This window comes from Capra hircus (genome assembly GCF_001704415.2).
Source record: "Capra hircus breed San Clemente chromosome X unlocalized genomic scaffold, ASM170441v1, whole genome shotgun sequence".
NCBI classification, from domain to species: domain Eukaryota; kingdom Metazoa; phylum Chordata; class Mammalia; order Artiodactyla; family Bovidae; genus Capra; species Capra hircus.
Window position 1 is genome coordinate 48,063,635 of NW_017189516.1, and position 17,284 is coordinate 48,080,918.

Genomic DNA, 17,284 nt, shown 5'->3' on the forward strand with positions numbered 1-17,284 from the left:
ATTGGAAAGATGACATCCTGTGTGATTGTATAAAATTAATTGTATAAAAATTAATGCCAGAATACATTTATGTTTGAAGTAATGGAAACCCAATGAGTTTTCAGCTAAACATGAATGACTAGCCGAAAAAGTATAATCTGTATAAATGTAGATATGCATACTACAGTTTGGTTATGTGTGGTTCTTCCAGGTTTAAAAGTAAGGTTACTTATTTCCTTAGCCTAGACATTCTATGAAAATTTCAAACAGCTTTATGTCTTCGATGAAGTGAATAATATACAAGCACCCTAATCGCTACAGAACTTCAAATTTCTCACCACTCTCAATCCTTCCACACACCCCATCAAAAAGCAAAAAAAAAAAAAAAAGTGGTTTAGAATCTAAGTTTGAAAAAGTTTAAATTAACTTAATATTTTTATCTTTCTTCTTTTTTTAATTAATTAATTTTAATTGGAGGCTAATTACTTCACAATATCGTAGTGGTTTTTGCCATACATTGACATGAATCAGCCATGGGTGTACATGTGTTCCCCATCCTGAACCCCCCTCCCTCTTCTCTCCCCATCCCATCCCTCAGCGTCATCCCAGTGCACCAGCCTGAGCACCCCGTCTCATGCATCAAACCTGGACTGGCGATCTATTTCACATATGGTAATATACATATTTCAATGCTATTCTGTCATATCATCCTACCCTTACCTTCTCCCACAGAGTCCAAAAGTCTGTTCTATACATCTGTGTCTCTTTTGCTGTTTCACATATACGGTCATCATTACCATCTTTCTAAATTCCATATATATGCTTTAATATACTGTATTGGTGTTTTTCTTTCTGACTTACTTCACTCTGTATAATAGGCTCCAGTTTCATCCACCTCATTAGAACTGATCCAAAAAATATGGAATGCTTCACAAACTTGTTCCTTGCTCAGGGGCCATGCTAATCTTCTCTGTATCATTCCAATTTTAGTATATGTGCTGCCAAAGTGAGTGTAATATTTTTATCTTTCAAAATTAATTAGGTTGTCTCCAATTACAATTTTTGTTTCTGCTACTATTTCATCACTAATACGTAATATGAAAATATGTTAGGACACAAAGTTTTCATTTTAGTTTATATTTATGGTTAATCAGGCTCTGCAGTCACAGAATGAATCTGCTGTGTGACACCTCAGGGACATGGATCACAGAAGTTTCAGTCCCATACAATATTTAGAGTCGCACAGAGGAGCCTACACACACATTTGTATTCACATAAGCACACTGTTTTCTGGCTACCTTCCCAAATCCCCTAGTCCCCAACCCTCAAATGTATCCCATCTCCTCAGTATTCTTGCAGGTATCTAAACTGCAAGATCAGCTCTGACCTCAGTCCTGATACAAAGTAGAGAATACATCACTCACACTGAATTTGGAACTGAGCCCACTAAGTGGAAAAACTCCAGCTACAGCCTCTCAATTCATCATTCTCAGTTCACAGCTGGGCACAGGGTTGCACCTTCTGCAGAGGAGCTGTGACTTAAAATTGCAAGGGACCATAATTGTCAAGACACCAAAACTCCTTTCCCCCTACTCAGTTCATGGATAAAACTCAGAGAGTCTTCTTTTAATAAAAGAAATACGATGACAAAGAAACTCTGTGAAATGCCAGGCTATGTAGTCCCTCAAGTCATCACATACAAAACAAATTGCTATTTGGTCTCCAGCTAGCGTTTGTGTAGTAGAGGTGGAGGCACTACTCCTTATACCAGCCTGACTTTTTAAAGTTTAACAAGGGCTAAAAGTGGTGGGGTGGGTGGTAACTAATACTGAGCGGTTTCTGTGCCAGGAACTATGCTAAGCCCTTCTCAGGCAGGGTAGCCTCATCACATACTCCAGACCCAGACCACCTGATTTTGAATGCCAACACCACCATGCAATAACTATGCAACCTTAGGTGGGTTACTTAGCCTCTCTGTATTTTAGTTTCCTCATCTGTAAAATGGGGTAATAAGAGCACCACATAGGATTTTCATGAGAATTAAATGAGTACGTGCAAAGCACCTAGAACAGTGTCAGGCACACTGCCAAATAAATACAGTTGCCAGATAAAGTACAGAATACCCAGTGAAACTTACATTTCATATAAGTGACTACTTTTATAGTGCAAGTACTGCCAAATATTTCATGGGGCATACTTGTACCAAAAAAAATTTGTCATTGTATCTGCAATTCAAATTTAACTGGGCATCCTGAATGTATGCATGAAGCTAAATCTGGAAACCATACATACAAATTTGCTATTACAATTTCACAAACACTCATGCTAAACTCTTGAGGCCAGATGTTTCAGAGCTCATAGAGTCTAGAAAAGCAATGCAATGCATAAACCACAGATGATATAATACTGCCAGCAATTTCTGAAGTAGCACTCCTGAAGCAAACACATTAATAATTCTATAGGGAATAGAGCACATTCTCTGAAGAGGGATGAACAATGCCTAAAACAGCCTCACATGAGTTAAGATATAGTTTTGCCATCACAAGAATTGACGCCAGGTCCAATCTTGCCAACTGAATTACAATGCTGAGTAAGGGGCAAAGGGTAGGACATCATGGACCTCCACTTCTAGTACTACCACCATCATTGTTTTCTTCTGTTCTCATAACCAGCATGATAAATTAAAAACTCTTCCCTGGTGGCTCAGTAGTAAAGAACCAGCCTGCCAATGCAGGAGAACTGGGTTCAGTCCCCGGTCGGTAACATCTCACATGCTGCAAAGCAATTAAGCCCTGTGGGCCACAATGATTGAGCCTGTGCTCTGTAACGAGAAGCCACCACAATAAGTCCACTCACCACAACTAGACAGTAACCTCTGCTCTCCACAACTGGAGAAAGTCCACGGGAAGCAACAAAGGCTCAGTGCAGAAAAAAAAAAATTCTTTCCCCATTTTACAGATTGTGAAACTGAGCCATAGGTGGGTTTATGTATTTAGCCCAGATCACACAGCCTGTATGTGGCCAGATCAGCCTTTGAACTCAAGTTAGCCTCTCTGCTCTTATCCACTAGCACCACTATCATTAACAAGTCCTTTCCTTGTTTCCTCACTTCTTTGTATTCTTTCTCCACCTGTTATTCTGAAAGAGGGATTAAGATGTGACTAGAAAAGAGAAGGAAAGGCGGCACCTCAGAAAAGATGGCACCTGCTCGCAAAATGCCCAGAAAGCCCTTCTCCCAAACATCATCCTACAAGCAACACAAGCACACAGCCCCGAGGAAGATACACACGCAACACACACTGTGCCAAGGCAGGCATGCACACGATGCACGTGGCACCGAGGCAGGCATGCACGCGATGCACGTGGCACCGAGGCAGGCATGCACGCGATGCACGTGGCACCGAGGCAGGCATGCACGCGATGCACGTGGCACCGAGGCAGGCATGCACGCGATGCACGTGGCACCGAGGCAGGCATGCACGCGATGCACGTGGCACCGAGGCAGGCATGCACGCGATGCACGTGGGAGGCATGCACGCGATGCACGTGGCACCGAGGCAGGCATGCACGCGATGCACGTGGCACCGAGGCAGGCATGCACGCGATGCACGTGGCACCGAGGCAGGCATGCACGCGATGCACGTGGCACCGAGGCAGGCATGCACGCGATGCACGTGGCACCGAGGCAGGCATGCACGCGATGCACGTGGCACCGAGGCAGGCATGCACGCGATGCACGTGGCACCGAGGCAGGCATGCACGCGATGCACGTGGCACCGAGGCAGGCATGCACGCGATGCACGTGGCACCGAGGCAGGCATGCACGCGATGCACGTGGCACCGAGGCAGGCATGCACGCGATGCACGTGGCACCGAGGCAGGCATGCACGCGATGCACGTGGCACCGAGGCAGGCATGCACGCGATGCACGTGGCACCGAGGCAGGCATGCACGCGATGCACGTGGCACCGAGGCAGGCATGCACGCGATGCACGTGGCACCGAGGCAGGCATGCACGCGATGCACGTGGCACCGAGGCAGGCATGCACGCGATGCACGTGGCACCGAGGCAGGCATGCACGCGATGCACGTGGCACCGAGGCAGGCATGGCACGCGATGCACGTGGCACCGAGGCAGGCATGCACGCGATGCACGTGGCACCGAGGCAGGCATGCACGCGATGCACGTGGCACCGAGGCAGGCATGCACGAGATGCACGTGGCACCGAGGCAGGCATGCACGAGATGCACGTGGCACTGAGGCAGGCATGCACGAGATGCACGTGGCACCGAGGCATGCACGCATCGCACGTAGTGCCAAGGCAGGCACACACACGGCGCCAAGGCAGGCACGCACGCAGCCCAGAGACACACACGCACATGACGCATGTGGCGCCGAGCCACGCACACACGCACACACGTGACACACGTGGTGCCGAGACAAGCATCCACGTGACACATGCAGCACCAAGGCAAGCGTGCACGCGGCACTGAGACACACACACACACACACACGTGACGCACATGGCACCGAAGCAGGCACGCACGCACGTGATGCACACAGCACCGAGACACGCATGCACGTAACACGTGGCCCCGAGGCAGGCACGCACGGGACGCACAAGGCACCAAGGCAGGCACGCACGTGGCACCGAGGTACGCACACGGCACCGAGGCACACACGCACACAGCACCGAGGAATGCACGCACGCGACGCACGCAGCGCAGAGATACGCACGCACGTGATGCTTCTAGCCCCGAGGAATGCACGCACGCGACGCACGCAGCGCAGAGATACGCACGCACGTGATGCTTCTAGCCCCGAGGAATGCACGCACGCGACGTACCTGGTGCCGAGGCAGACACACACGCACGTAGCACCAAGGCACGCACGCACGCAACGCACGCGGCACCAAGGCACCTACAAATGTAACACACGCGCGGGGCCGAGGCACGCACATGACGCACGCGGCACCGAGGCACGCACGCGGCACCGAGGCACGCACGCGGCACCGAGGCACGCACGCGGCACCGAGGCACGCACGCGGCACCGAGGCACGCACGCGGCACCGAGGCACGCACGCGGCACCGAGGCACGCACGCGGCACCGAGGCACGCACGCGGCACCGAGGCACGCACGCATGTGACGCACATGGCGCTGAGGCACGCACGCACGTGACGCACATGGTGCTGAGGCACGCACATGATGCACGTGGAGGCACGCACGCACGTGACGCATGTGGCGCTGAGGCACGCACGTGACGCACGCGACGCACGCAGCGCCAAGGCAGGCACACAGCGCTGAGGCACACACACACACGTGGTGCTGAGGCATGCATGTGACGCACGTGGCACAGCGGCACACACGCACCTGATGTGCACGCAGCGCTGAGGCACGCACGCATGAGGTGCTGAGGCACTCACGTGATGCACGCAGCACCGAGGCACGCATGCGCACTCAGCAAGGCTTACGCTAAAAACAGCTAGCAAGGGAAACAAGCTGTCAGAAAGCAACGAGATCAGTGTCATTCTTCAGGCTTTACTTTTTCATTATTGTGATTCGTAGTATAGACAAAACTCATGAAATAAGTGGTCCTCTATACAAAAACTCGAGTAAACTCAAATTGAAAGTTTGAGTTCAAAAATGTAAATTTAACACATCTGCGAGACCCGTTCCATAGCCAAAGCACAAAGGGACGTCAGGTCTAAAAGCTGTTCTCTGATAATCCTACCTGGTCCTTCATCCTACTCCAGGTCACCCTCGCTCCACTGGAGAAAACCCTGGGTCATCTGCTCTGCTGGGAACGAGAAAGAACCTTGGAATTTGCACTTTTTTTTCACCCTTTCTGGGACAAGATAAAAAAGCTACAACAGTTGTCTAGTCACTAGACTCCAGTAGGTCTAATGTTATGAAAAAATGGAGCAAGACAGGACTAGGATCCAAGAAAGTTACCTGGCATGGCTTCTGGCACACGGACACAGATGGACCAGAGCCAGACATGAACTTGAAGCCCAGCCCTGCTGCTAACTCAGGTTGTGACCCTTAGCAAGATATTTAGCTTTTGGAAGCCTACATTTCCTCATCTGCAGTTGGGCCAGGTGATAGCACCAACTTCATGGGGTTCTTATGAAGACTTTATGAGATGGCACATGTAAGTCACAGAACATATTGCCTGGTTAAAATGTGTGCGTGTAACTTAAGAATGAGACCAAAAAAAAAAAAAAAAAAAAGAATAGACTGGTGGTTGTCAAGGAGTGTGAGATTAGCAGATGTAAACTCTTTTACATATAGGATGGTTAACAGGGTCCTACTGTATAGCACAGGGAACTAAATTCAGTGATGGTGGTGGTTTAGTTGCTAAATCGTGTCCAACTCTTGTGACCCCATGGGCTGTAACCTGCCAGGCTTCTCTATCCCTGGGATTTCCTAGGTAAGGATACTAGAGTTGCTTGCCATTTCCTTCTCCCAGGGATCTTCCCAACCCAAGGATCCAACTCAGGTCTCTTGCATTCCAGGTGGTATCCTGCATTGCAGGCAGATTCTTTACCAATTGAACCACCAGGGAAACCTGTGATAAACTATGATGGAAAAGAATGTATATGTATTGTGTGTCTGTGTGTGTGTGTGTGTGTATGTGTGTGTATATATAGTGTATAGTATAGTGTATATATATACTATATATAGTGTATATGTATATAGTATAACAGATTGCTGTACAGCAGTAATTAACACATTGCAATTCAACTAAACTTCAATTTTAAAAGTTTTTAAAAAGGACTCTAATAACACAGCTATCTAACCTAGTATCTTTGTATAAAGCCTCAGAGTTTAAAAGCCCTTTTACCTATGTCTTTTCCATTTTAATCAATGCCACTGCCAAAAACGTAAGTATTTCCTTGATTCTCTGTATTTTTTTTTACAGCCCACATCCAGCTAAGGCGATAGGAATGTCGATGGTCTCTGTCTTCAGGTTTTAAGAAAGGCCATTCAGTCTTCCACACCCCTTTCTGATTTCCTTATAATGACTTGGAATACTGCACAGCTGTTTTATTGCAAGAAAAAAAAAAAAAGCAGGAAACCTATATTCCACACTTCACACCAAGACTTGAAAGTAAAGTTAAAATTTCATCAGAATTGCATTTCATACTTGGTAAACCTCAAACAAGCAAAATACTAAAAATACCACCTGTTTTCTCTTCCACTCCCCAAGGTACCATAATTATAACTTGACACAGGGTGGAAAACTGACTTACCAGCTTCGATGCATTCTGGCTTCAGGCAGTACTCTGGTTTAGCATGGAGACTTAGGAAACCTTGACTCACTGAAAAAACAGACCAAAATAAATGACTGGCTTGCAGCAGACCACCAACAGGTAACCCATTGTCAGGCACACTTACGAGACGTTTGATATCCATCCTTCCCTGTATTGACACCACATTCAAAAATCACTTGGCTCAGTGTCACAGAACCAGACTCTGGTCACTAGCTAAGAAACCTTGGTGAGACTCTTGGTTGCTCCCAAACTTGGTTTGCTTGAACATGGAGACAAGTGGGCACAGCTAGACCTGTGCTTCTTAGAGTGGGGTCCCAGGGGCAAAGGCAGCACAGCGACACCACCTGGGAGCTAATGAGAACTGCAGATAACCAAGCCCTACCCTGACCTTCAGACTCACAAACTCTGGGGTTGGGGCCCAACCATCCTCATTTTATTTATTTAATTTTAATCTCTTTATTTGTTTATTCCTTTCCCGGGTCTTCACTGCTTTGCATGGGCTTTCTCTAGAGAGTTGCGGTGAGTGGGAGGCTACTCTCCAGTTGTGGTGCGTGGTCTTCTCATTGCAGTGGCTTCTCTTGTTGCAGAGCACAGTCTCTAGGCGCGTGGGCTTCAATAGTTGTGGCACAGGGACTTAGTTGCCTAGCATGCATATGGGATCTTTCTGGACCAGGGATCAAACCCGTGTCCCCCGCATTGGCAGGCAGACTCTTAACCTCTGGTCCACCAGGAAAGTCCCATTTGCATTTTAACAAGTCCTCCATGTTATTCTGATGCACACTCAAGTTTGAGAACCATTTGGTTAAATAATCCCTAAAATCTCTATCTCTGATTATCTGTGGTTTAAGTCTAATCATTTCACTTTTTGTTTACAACTACATTCTCATTTTAGTGATGGGGAAATGGAAAGTTATGGACTGTGTCATTTGGACTAAATCCAGAGTGTAAGGAGAAAGCTAGCATATGTGGCATTTAAAGTTCTGCATCTTATCTAAACCATTCATACAGATACAGCCCATAAAAGGAGGAAGAGTAACAGTGATTTTTTTTTTCTGTCAAGAGAATCATTATCTGCCTGTCCTGTATTCCACACCCGCCTCCCAGCAGGCCCAGCCCAGCTACCACACAGATACAGCTTGGTGGACCAAGTTTCCAACTACTTCCACCAAAACAAAACCAAACAGAAACCCTACAAGACCTAAGTAGCTTTTCATCAATGTATTTCCCCCGCCTGGCTGGCAACTTTCTGCAAATGTTTGGAGGGGTGCCCTGTTCATAAACTTCAGGTGGCACCTGGACGTTAGCAGATATGAGTTTAGCCTTTGAAAATATTTGTGGTAGCCAAGGAAATTGTGGGGAATTCATTATGGCTGTACTCTGTGAGCAGAAATAAGGAATCATTTGGAAATGTGGCTGTGGGGAGATGGAAGGTAGAGGGTGAAGGGAGGCCAAGGCCTTTCAAGGTATCCTCAGCAGAGGAAAAGTATCCCTATGATTCTGCTAGAGATGGAAGACCTATATATCACCTGCCAGTGTGGCAATTTGTGTTATTTATTAACCCACATTCTAAGAGGAGCCTGCTTTTTCTTTGTTCTTTTCTCTGCTGCTATCCTCCAGTCTTTTTACCTGTGTTACATTAAACATTCAAGAAAATTGCCTATGAAACAAACATCTCAGGCCTATTTTTAAGAAAAGTATCTTAAAGTTATATTTTTATTTCTTTAGAAATCAAAAAAAGTAAAAATATATATGTGGAGCATAACAATTAGCATGAAATATTTCAATATGCCTTGGTGATTGAACCATAAATTTTTCCCTTCAGTCTATTACTATATGTTTACCAAATGTTCTTTAATGAGCATTTTTTTTTTAATGTGGAAAAAGAAAGTTTATTGTAAATAATAATATTTTATCATTCTGGACAATACCTTCTTGATACTAACCTTATTTTATTTTAGAAAGAAGATAATAAAATAATTAAAGACATTCCTTTCAAGATACAAACTTCCAGTTATAAAATAAATAGGTCATGTGGATGTAACATATAGCCTGGTGACCGTAGTTAGTAACACTATATTGTATATCTGGAAGTTTATAAGAGAGTAGATCTTAAAAGTTCTCACCACAAGAAAAAATATCATTTGACAAAAATACCATTTCTTTTTTAATTTGAGAGCATGCAACTACTTAAAAGCAAATGTCTCTGAATGTATACATCCAAATGGACATGGCCACCTGAAGCAATACTTCTCAAACTTTAATTTGCAAATGAATCATTTGGGAATCTTGTGAAAAATGCAGATTCTGAATCAGTAGGTCTGGGGTGGGGCTCCAGCTCCCAAGTGATTCGGATGCTGCTGGTCCACGGACCACACTTGGGAGTAGCGAAGGCTGAGGGAGAATTATTCTCTAACGTCATTACACCTTCTCTTAAAGATTCTAAGTGAGAGAGAGCCAAGTTATCAGGCACATTGGAAAGTTATTTTTTTCTATTTTATGTAGGCCTCCTTACCCATAATAGCATCAACTGGCTTAATGAACTTTACTGTGCTTGAAAAACTTTAGAGCTGATCCCAAAGGATCATCTTCTCTCAAAGAACAAAGATTTGGAATCCCCTAATTCTAATGGTTAGGACTCCGCATGGCAGAGGGCCTGGGTTCAATCCCTGGTTGGGGGACTAATATCCCACAGGCTGAATGGTGTGGCAAAAAAAAAAATGCTGCCATCAAGAATATTCTAATAATATGCTACAGCCTCAGAACTCTCATAAGAGTGGGAGGAATTTAAAAGAAGCTTCAAGCAGCAGTAACATCATTAAAAAGAGAACATATTTTTACATAAACAATAATCACTTGGATTTTTAAGTTTGGGAGTGTTTGCAAAACACTGATAGTCTAACTTTGTAGTCACTTCTCACACAGTGCATAGTCCTTGACGTTATCATTTTTCCCCCAGTTGTGAATTTCAGGATAGGACACTTGCCTAAACCCCAAGTGCCAAGAAATTTCACAACAGTTTTCAAAAGCCTCAAGTTCAGTTGCAGGAATAGGAGATTCAGTGATAAACCCATCTAATTTCCTAAATCTTCAGCCACAGAAAACATGGAAAGATGGTTTGCTCGTTTAGCAGTTTTCAACCACACAACCCTAACTTTTTAATGGTTAATTACTGGCTTTCCCTTGCCAAGATAAACGTGGCCGCCTGCATCCTGCATATGCCAAGGTCTGTTTCCAGGCTTGCTACATTTCAAACAGCACCTAGACTCTCCTCAGGAAAGGGCTTGGACCTACATAATTTTCAAGCTAATGAAATAGTATAGGCTGCATGAGAAAAAATACAAAGGAGAACAAAGATTCAGAATGCCTAAAATCTTAGAACATTCCTCTCCCCTTTCTAAGATATTTCATTCTTTCTCATAAGAATATGTTTTTATCATCATATATACTCTCTGGGAACATCATTCTCACCAACAGTCATTAAAATCAATGAATCACAATACCTTTCAAATCTTGGGAGGAAAACCTCTGTTTTCCTTCATATTAACTTTTAAATCTAATAGAAAGAGTTAAAATTTTATTCCACCAGAGTTACTAGATTGGAAAGGAATTGAAGAATACCACTAAAGGTGCATTTTTAAAGACTGATTTGTATTTTGTGAGTTAAATTTCATGAGTCATTCAGGCAAACATTGACAAAAATCAAATGGAAAGAAATTCCAGCATGGTTTGATCACAATGTAAAGTCTTTCCTCACCAAATAAATGAAAGTATCTGACTATGAATTCGTCAACACTCATTTTGCTAAATGTAATACATAATAAAACGTTTGCCTGAGGCAACCAAGTCCTCCAGCCACTCGAAGGCACTTTATACCCACTTCACATTTTGGATTATGTATTTGGTACTTGGGCATTCATATTTATTTACCTTCCTAAAGAAAAAGCTTCCTTTCATTTGCGTATTTAATAGAAACTAAGGACGCACCACCTACTAACACAAGCGAACAGCCCTCCACCTGCATCCTGACAAGGTTTGCCAGAATTAAGTGCAAGGAAACCACTGCACAGTCACCCAGTTCCCTGGCCTCCAGTGCCCCCACTTACCTAGAAAGAGAACTATGCCCAGCACCAGGGTGACACCAACGAACACGACCAGGGCGATTCGAGTGCCTCTGTTGGCTGTCTTTCCGATCTCCATGCTGCTCCCTGTTTCTGCCTCCATCGGGAGAGACAGAGAGGCCAGTTAAGAAGAAAGTCGCTTTTTGTGGTTTGGTGGCTGGTCTCAAGAGTCTGTTAGGCGTTGACATCCAAAGTTCTCATGCTCTTCTACTAATGGACAGGTTAAAGAAAAAAATCCTGTCAGGAAATGTCCTCTCGCCACCCTTTCTCAAATAATTCTTCACAAATGAAATGAAACCCAAAATATTGGTTGCCTTGCCTTTCCCCCTGACCAGACAAAACAAACAGTGGTTGCTTTATCTTGGTGCTCTCCCCCAGCAAAGTCCCTCTCAACCGACCGTTTGGCAGGCTCTTCTCTCAGGCGTTCCGAGTGTACATGTTTTACTATGTTGCTGAACAGATGTTTTAGCTATTTAAATGTATAGTCACTTGGGGAGGAAAACACAATTGTCTTTATCAAAACTGGATTCTCGTCAAACTCCCCCAAACCATGATAAGTTAGGTGGCAAGGATTCTTCGGACCCTCTTCAAGATCTCAAAGAATCATATAATTCTTTTGCCATAAGCATTCTGCTTGCCTGAATTGTCTTCATCAAAGATATTCTTTCAGCGTGCAAGTCCCCTTTTAAAGCCTTCTAAGAGTTCCGGGGATATCCTAGAGCATTTTATTTTCGGAACTTTGTGTATGACAGCATGTGCCAAAAATCAGAGTCATAGCCCAGTGCGGTGCAAAGTAGCAATTAAGACAACCTACAGAGGCTGATGGTTTGGACTGGAACTTGTTTTTAAGGAAGAAGGAAAAGCACTTCCTTTCTGTGGTGCTAAGAATTGTAAAAAAGGAGAATAAGTGTTCAAATTAAGCTTATTAGCAAGCACACAAGATATGGCAAGAGGGTTCTTCCTTGCGTGTTTTGATGAAAAGTACACCTGTGTATTTTGCCCTCCAGCACCACCACCAGTTAGTACGTTCTTGTGTTTTCATTAAGCCCCCGTCTCAGCAGGTTCCCCAGGATGAACTCAGAGGTTATTGATTTCACTGGAAAGACTGATTAATAACTGGTTCTTTGATTTCTTGGATTATACTAACAATTTAAGTGATAAAAATCTGCTTTCTTCATGGGGCAGGGCAACTGATATTTCAATGTTATTATTACACCTGACTAAGTTTTGCTGGAGGTCATACAACAGTTTGGAGTGGAGCTGAATTCAGCTACATCTGGAAATCAGGAGAGTGCTTTTCTTATACAAAACTTCCGCCCACTGCCTTAGGGGTTCATACGAAGGCTCTGCAGACAGTCCTGTAACACCTGTTACCTTACTTTCTGCTCATTGCATGCGCCGCCCCCCCAAGCCAGAAAAGCACAAGCTTTTGTCCAAGTTATGACATCATGGTATGTTGTAGACACTATGTGCTCATCAACTGCTGGTTTATTTTGGTGTTATTGTTCCAATAACACATCCTAGCAGGCCTTTGACTTCTAGGATGGGATCCTCCCAAGAGTTTTGGGACTTGACTCCATAGTGCTTCTTAGACTGCAAGCTCCATGAGGTCAGGAATCATATCTGTCAAGTTCAGTGCTGCAGCCCCATCAGCCACAGTATGGCCTGCAACAGTGAAGGGAGAAATACAAGCAATGAAAACTATACCAGTCAGCTCCAGCCACTTACTCTTAAAAAACAGCTTCAGGAACCCCAGACACTAGTGTCTTTCAGCCTCCTGATTCCTTCTAGATGCTCAAATGGTGATAATACTTCACACAGGTATAGCAGTTTCATATCACATTTAAACCCCATGGTAAACCTATATATGGGGCTTCCCTGGTGGCTCAGCAATAAAGAATCCACCTGCCAATGCAGGAGACCTGGGTTCGATCCTGAGGTTGGGAACATCCCCTAGATAAGGAAATGGCAACCCATTCTAGTATTCTTGCCTGGAGAATCCCATGGACGGAGGAGCCTGGTGGGCTACAGTCCACAGGGCTGCAAAAGAGTTGGACACGACTGAGTGACTAAATACTAACAACAAACCTTTATACTTGCTAGCAAAGGTATTTTTCTCTCTGTTTTGCCCCCAGGAATGCTGAGGTCCAAGGGCTGGCCTCTGGTGACATAGGAAAAGCTGGAAGTGGAAAGATAGCAAGGGGATCACTACCATCTCCTATGCACAGGGAAGAGGACACACTCAGAAGCACAACACCAGGACCACATCTTCCCTTTCTCCTTCCTTCTAATCTCCGCACACCTTTCCAGGTCCAGGCTGGTGATTGTGAGTTGACAACTGGAAACCTTGGACTGGCAGTTTCCCCAAAGATGAGGGCAATTGGGACTTAGTCTGAAGCACACCTGTCCATCACACAACCACATGGATTCATCCCTGAACACCTGACTGCTCAGTGAAAAGCCTTTGAACCCAAAAATAGTTCTATTACTTGTAACAGGAAAATTATGGAGCCTTTCATCCCAAATGAAGATATTTAAAGATAGATAGAAAAATGTATTAATTGAACAATGAAAATAGGACTTTTCAAAATGTCAAAAATAAATAGTTTATATAATGTAATGAAGGTTTATTTTACCCACCAAAGGACTAAAGGAAGACACGAGAGTAGGTGGGGATTGGTAGAAGAAAAGGTACAGGTTAATCATTCATCATCAGGCGCATTCGTCATTCTGTGCCATTGTCTGCACTAATTTTTCAACCTTTTTAGAGATGATTATTTTGCACTCAAATTGCACTTAAAAATAAAGTTGTAGCACAGAAAAAAAAACCTTTAGAGCAAAATAAATTCAAAGCACTGTGTACTCAAAAGAGACAAAAGCAGGGATCTGCTAACTAGGGCACAAGGCCCACTGCCTGTTTTTGTAAATCAAGTTTTATTGGAACAAGGTCATGCCCACTTGTCAATGTATCATCTATAATTGCTTTCATGCAATGAAGTCAAAGTTGAGTAGTTTTGTGACACAGATGGTATGTGAGGCTTAGAATACTCTCTGGCCCTTTAAAGTTTACCAATCCCTGAACTAACTGCTGCCTCTTCACCTCACCTACATGGCGCACATAAAACAAAATGGTCACTGACCACACTTGACCTGCTTCTGAAAATCATTCTACTTGATATTCTGTAAATACAGGCTGTTGTGTCAAGGAAATTGGCCGATGTGTCTATGCCTGAAATTGTAATATTTAAGTTACAGCATATTGTTTAGTGTGTTTGGAGGTGAAAAGTCAGTATTCTGCTATTAAAAAGAAGTGGGCTTTGCCCCCCAAAAAATGTATAATTTCTCAATAGCTGTAAAAATTAGTAAAGTAAAAAGGCACTGTGCAAGTGAGTCTATTAATAGTTGGGTCTGTACCAACCCCGTTGTTTCAGTTAAGAAGCTCCAGGCGACTTCCCTGGTGGTCCAGTGGCTAAGACTACACTCTTGGGACCCTTGCAAGGGTCCATGTTCAAACGCTGGTCAAGGAACTAGATCCAGCATGACACAACTAAGATCTGGTGGAGCCAAATAAATATTTTTAAAAAGAAGAAAAAGCTCCAAGACTATCAGGAGCCTTAACTGGAATCAATTAATGAATCAACAGAAGTTTCTTGAGCTTTTCTCAGGTGCCTGGCCCTCTGCAAGGCCTGTGAGGGAAGACAAAGAAGCTATGCCAGAGATTCCAGACTGGGAAACTGAACTTGGGCCAGAAAATACACAAAACGCATGGCAGCTTAGTTACAGAACACTACAGGCCAGTAAGTGTCTAGAGAAGTAGAAATCTCTGAGCAGTAGATTTGTTGGGAAGACTTCCAGAAGAAGGACCTGCAAGACTGGACAGCTTAGGGAAAAAAGGAAGGCTTTCAAATGGGCCAGACCCCACCCCAAGAGGGGACTTGCCTGGGCATTCACATCTCTGCCTGCAGAACTCACAGGTGAGACTGTTTATCCAGAGACATGAATCTGGCAATCTCAGCCCAACCCCAGTGGCCTGGAAGACAACTGGAGGCAAGTCTTTATGCTAGACATGAGTGCATCTGGCCATTACTTGGATGTTCGGGGTCTTCTGTTTCTGGCAGTAAAATCCCATGTGGGCCACAATTTCAGTGAGAGGGAAGGAAATGATTCAAATCCTGAACAATGTACTCATCCATTCCCTGGAAGGAGGAGGGAGTGAGTGAAGGGAAAAGAGGGAGAGATAAACTAAACAATGAAAACTCAGAGCTGGGAGCTGTGGCAGGGCTCTGTTATTTGTTGGCAGGTCCATCAGACTATGGAGGGGTCAAGATCCAGGCCTTCCACTAATGAGACTCATTACTTATATCTGATCTGTTACAACCTCTTTCTTAGCTAGGTGTTCTGTCTCCTTTTACAGATGAGGAAACTGAAGTTTGGAGCTAGTAAGTGATTTGCCAAGGTCACAAAGCAGATATTTATCTTAGGGCCTGAGGGGTTTCAAATTCCAACCTCTTTACTCTGTGCCATGCTACCTGATAAATTTGTTTGTCTACCTCAGGTAATTAGCACAGTTAGGTGTAGCATGTCAAAATGACACTTGAGCTGAGGAAAAGCCATAAACTATGGATGTGAGAGTTGGACTGTGAAGAAGGCTGAGCACTGAAGAATTGATGCTTTTGAACTGTGGTGTTGGAGAAGACTCTTGAGAGCCCCTTGGACTGCAAGGAGATCCAACAAGTCCATTCTGAAGATCAACCCTGGGATTCTTTGGAAGGAATGATGCTAAAGCTGAAACTCCAGTACTTTGGCCACCTCATGGGAAGAGTTGACTCATTGGAAAAGACTCTGATGCTGGGAGGGATTGGGGGCAGGAGGAGAAGGGGACGACAGAGGATGAGATGGCTGGATGGCATCCCTGACTCGATGGACATGAGTCTGAGTGAACTCCGGGAGTTGGTGATGGACAGGGAGGCCTGGCGCCTGCGATTCATGGGGTCGCAAAGACTGAGCAACTGAACTGAACTGATGCTTCCTCTAATTCTCTTGTTTAAAAGACATGAGGTTTTATTTCCTTAATAGGAACAGCAGCCATAATTTAATATAGGGAAAAAAGCTTTTGAGTTGAGGAACAAAAATAACAATACATAAAACATCTCCTGATTTCCTGCTGCTAGTAACTGAACATTAGGAAAGATATATAAATTTGAAGGTATCTAGCCATGGATTGTACTTGTTTACTTCTGAGCCTAAAGGGGGCTTTTATTGCCTGATTTTCTCACCTCCTGGGCCATACATCTTCTATTTCTTCAGGATGCCTCCACTTTATGCATATTATCATTGGTCCTTCCAGCAGTTCTAGGATATAGGAATCTTCTCCCAGGTTTTACAGAAAAGGACACTGAAGCTGGCAGAGGATAAGTAATATTCCCAAGGTCACCTGGTGGGTAAATGACTGGGCCCAGTTGGAACTCATATCTATGTGGCTCCTGTTTTGAGAGGTCCCCAGGATTCGTTCTAAACAGGCGTGATAAAATGACAGACACAAAGACAGGCTTCGAAAGAAGAAGAGTATTACAGTTTTCAAGAGGAAGGTGTCAGCTACAAATTGGCATTTAACAAAAGCATTGCTAACAACTGAACAACAAAGGCATTTGCCATCTGCATCTACACAGACTTTCCCATGCTGCCATACCTGTTGACCTTCAACAATCCCTGAGGGAGTTCAGGGTGGAGTGAGGGCTCTGTGCTCCAGGGAATCTAGTGGGACAGGTCTTCAGATAGCTGAATGTTTTTAGGAACAGATTTTATGATCTCAATCCTTGCATCTGCTCATATCTAGAGAAGCATTAAATCCCTTCATGGTGACGTCACATCCTCATGACTAACAAGAAAGCTTTTGTAAAATGAGTCCTTAA

At 44.4% G+C, this 17,284-nt stretch overlaps 1 protein-coding gene across 1 annotated transcript in view; it reads right to left on the reverse strand.

The window, feature by feature from the left end:
- Positions 1-11,899, reverse strand: part of LOC108634306 (phosphate-regulating neutral endopeptidase-like) — a 58,438-nt gene extending 46,539 nt beyond the window's left edge. The window contains exons 1-2 of the mRNA XM_018043703.1: positions 11,358-11,899; positions 7,234-7,302 (exon numbers count right to left, since the gene is read on the reverse strand). Coding sequence (XP_017899192.1) covers positions 7,234-7,302; positions 11,358-11,475 — 187 coding nt within the window. The 5' untranslated portion in view covers positions 11,476-11,899. The remainder of the gene's footprint in view (positions 1-7,233; positions 7,303-11,357) is intronic.
- Between the last annotated feature and the right edge of the window lie 5,385 nt (positions 11,900-17,284).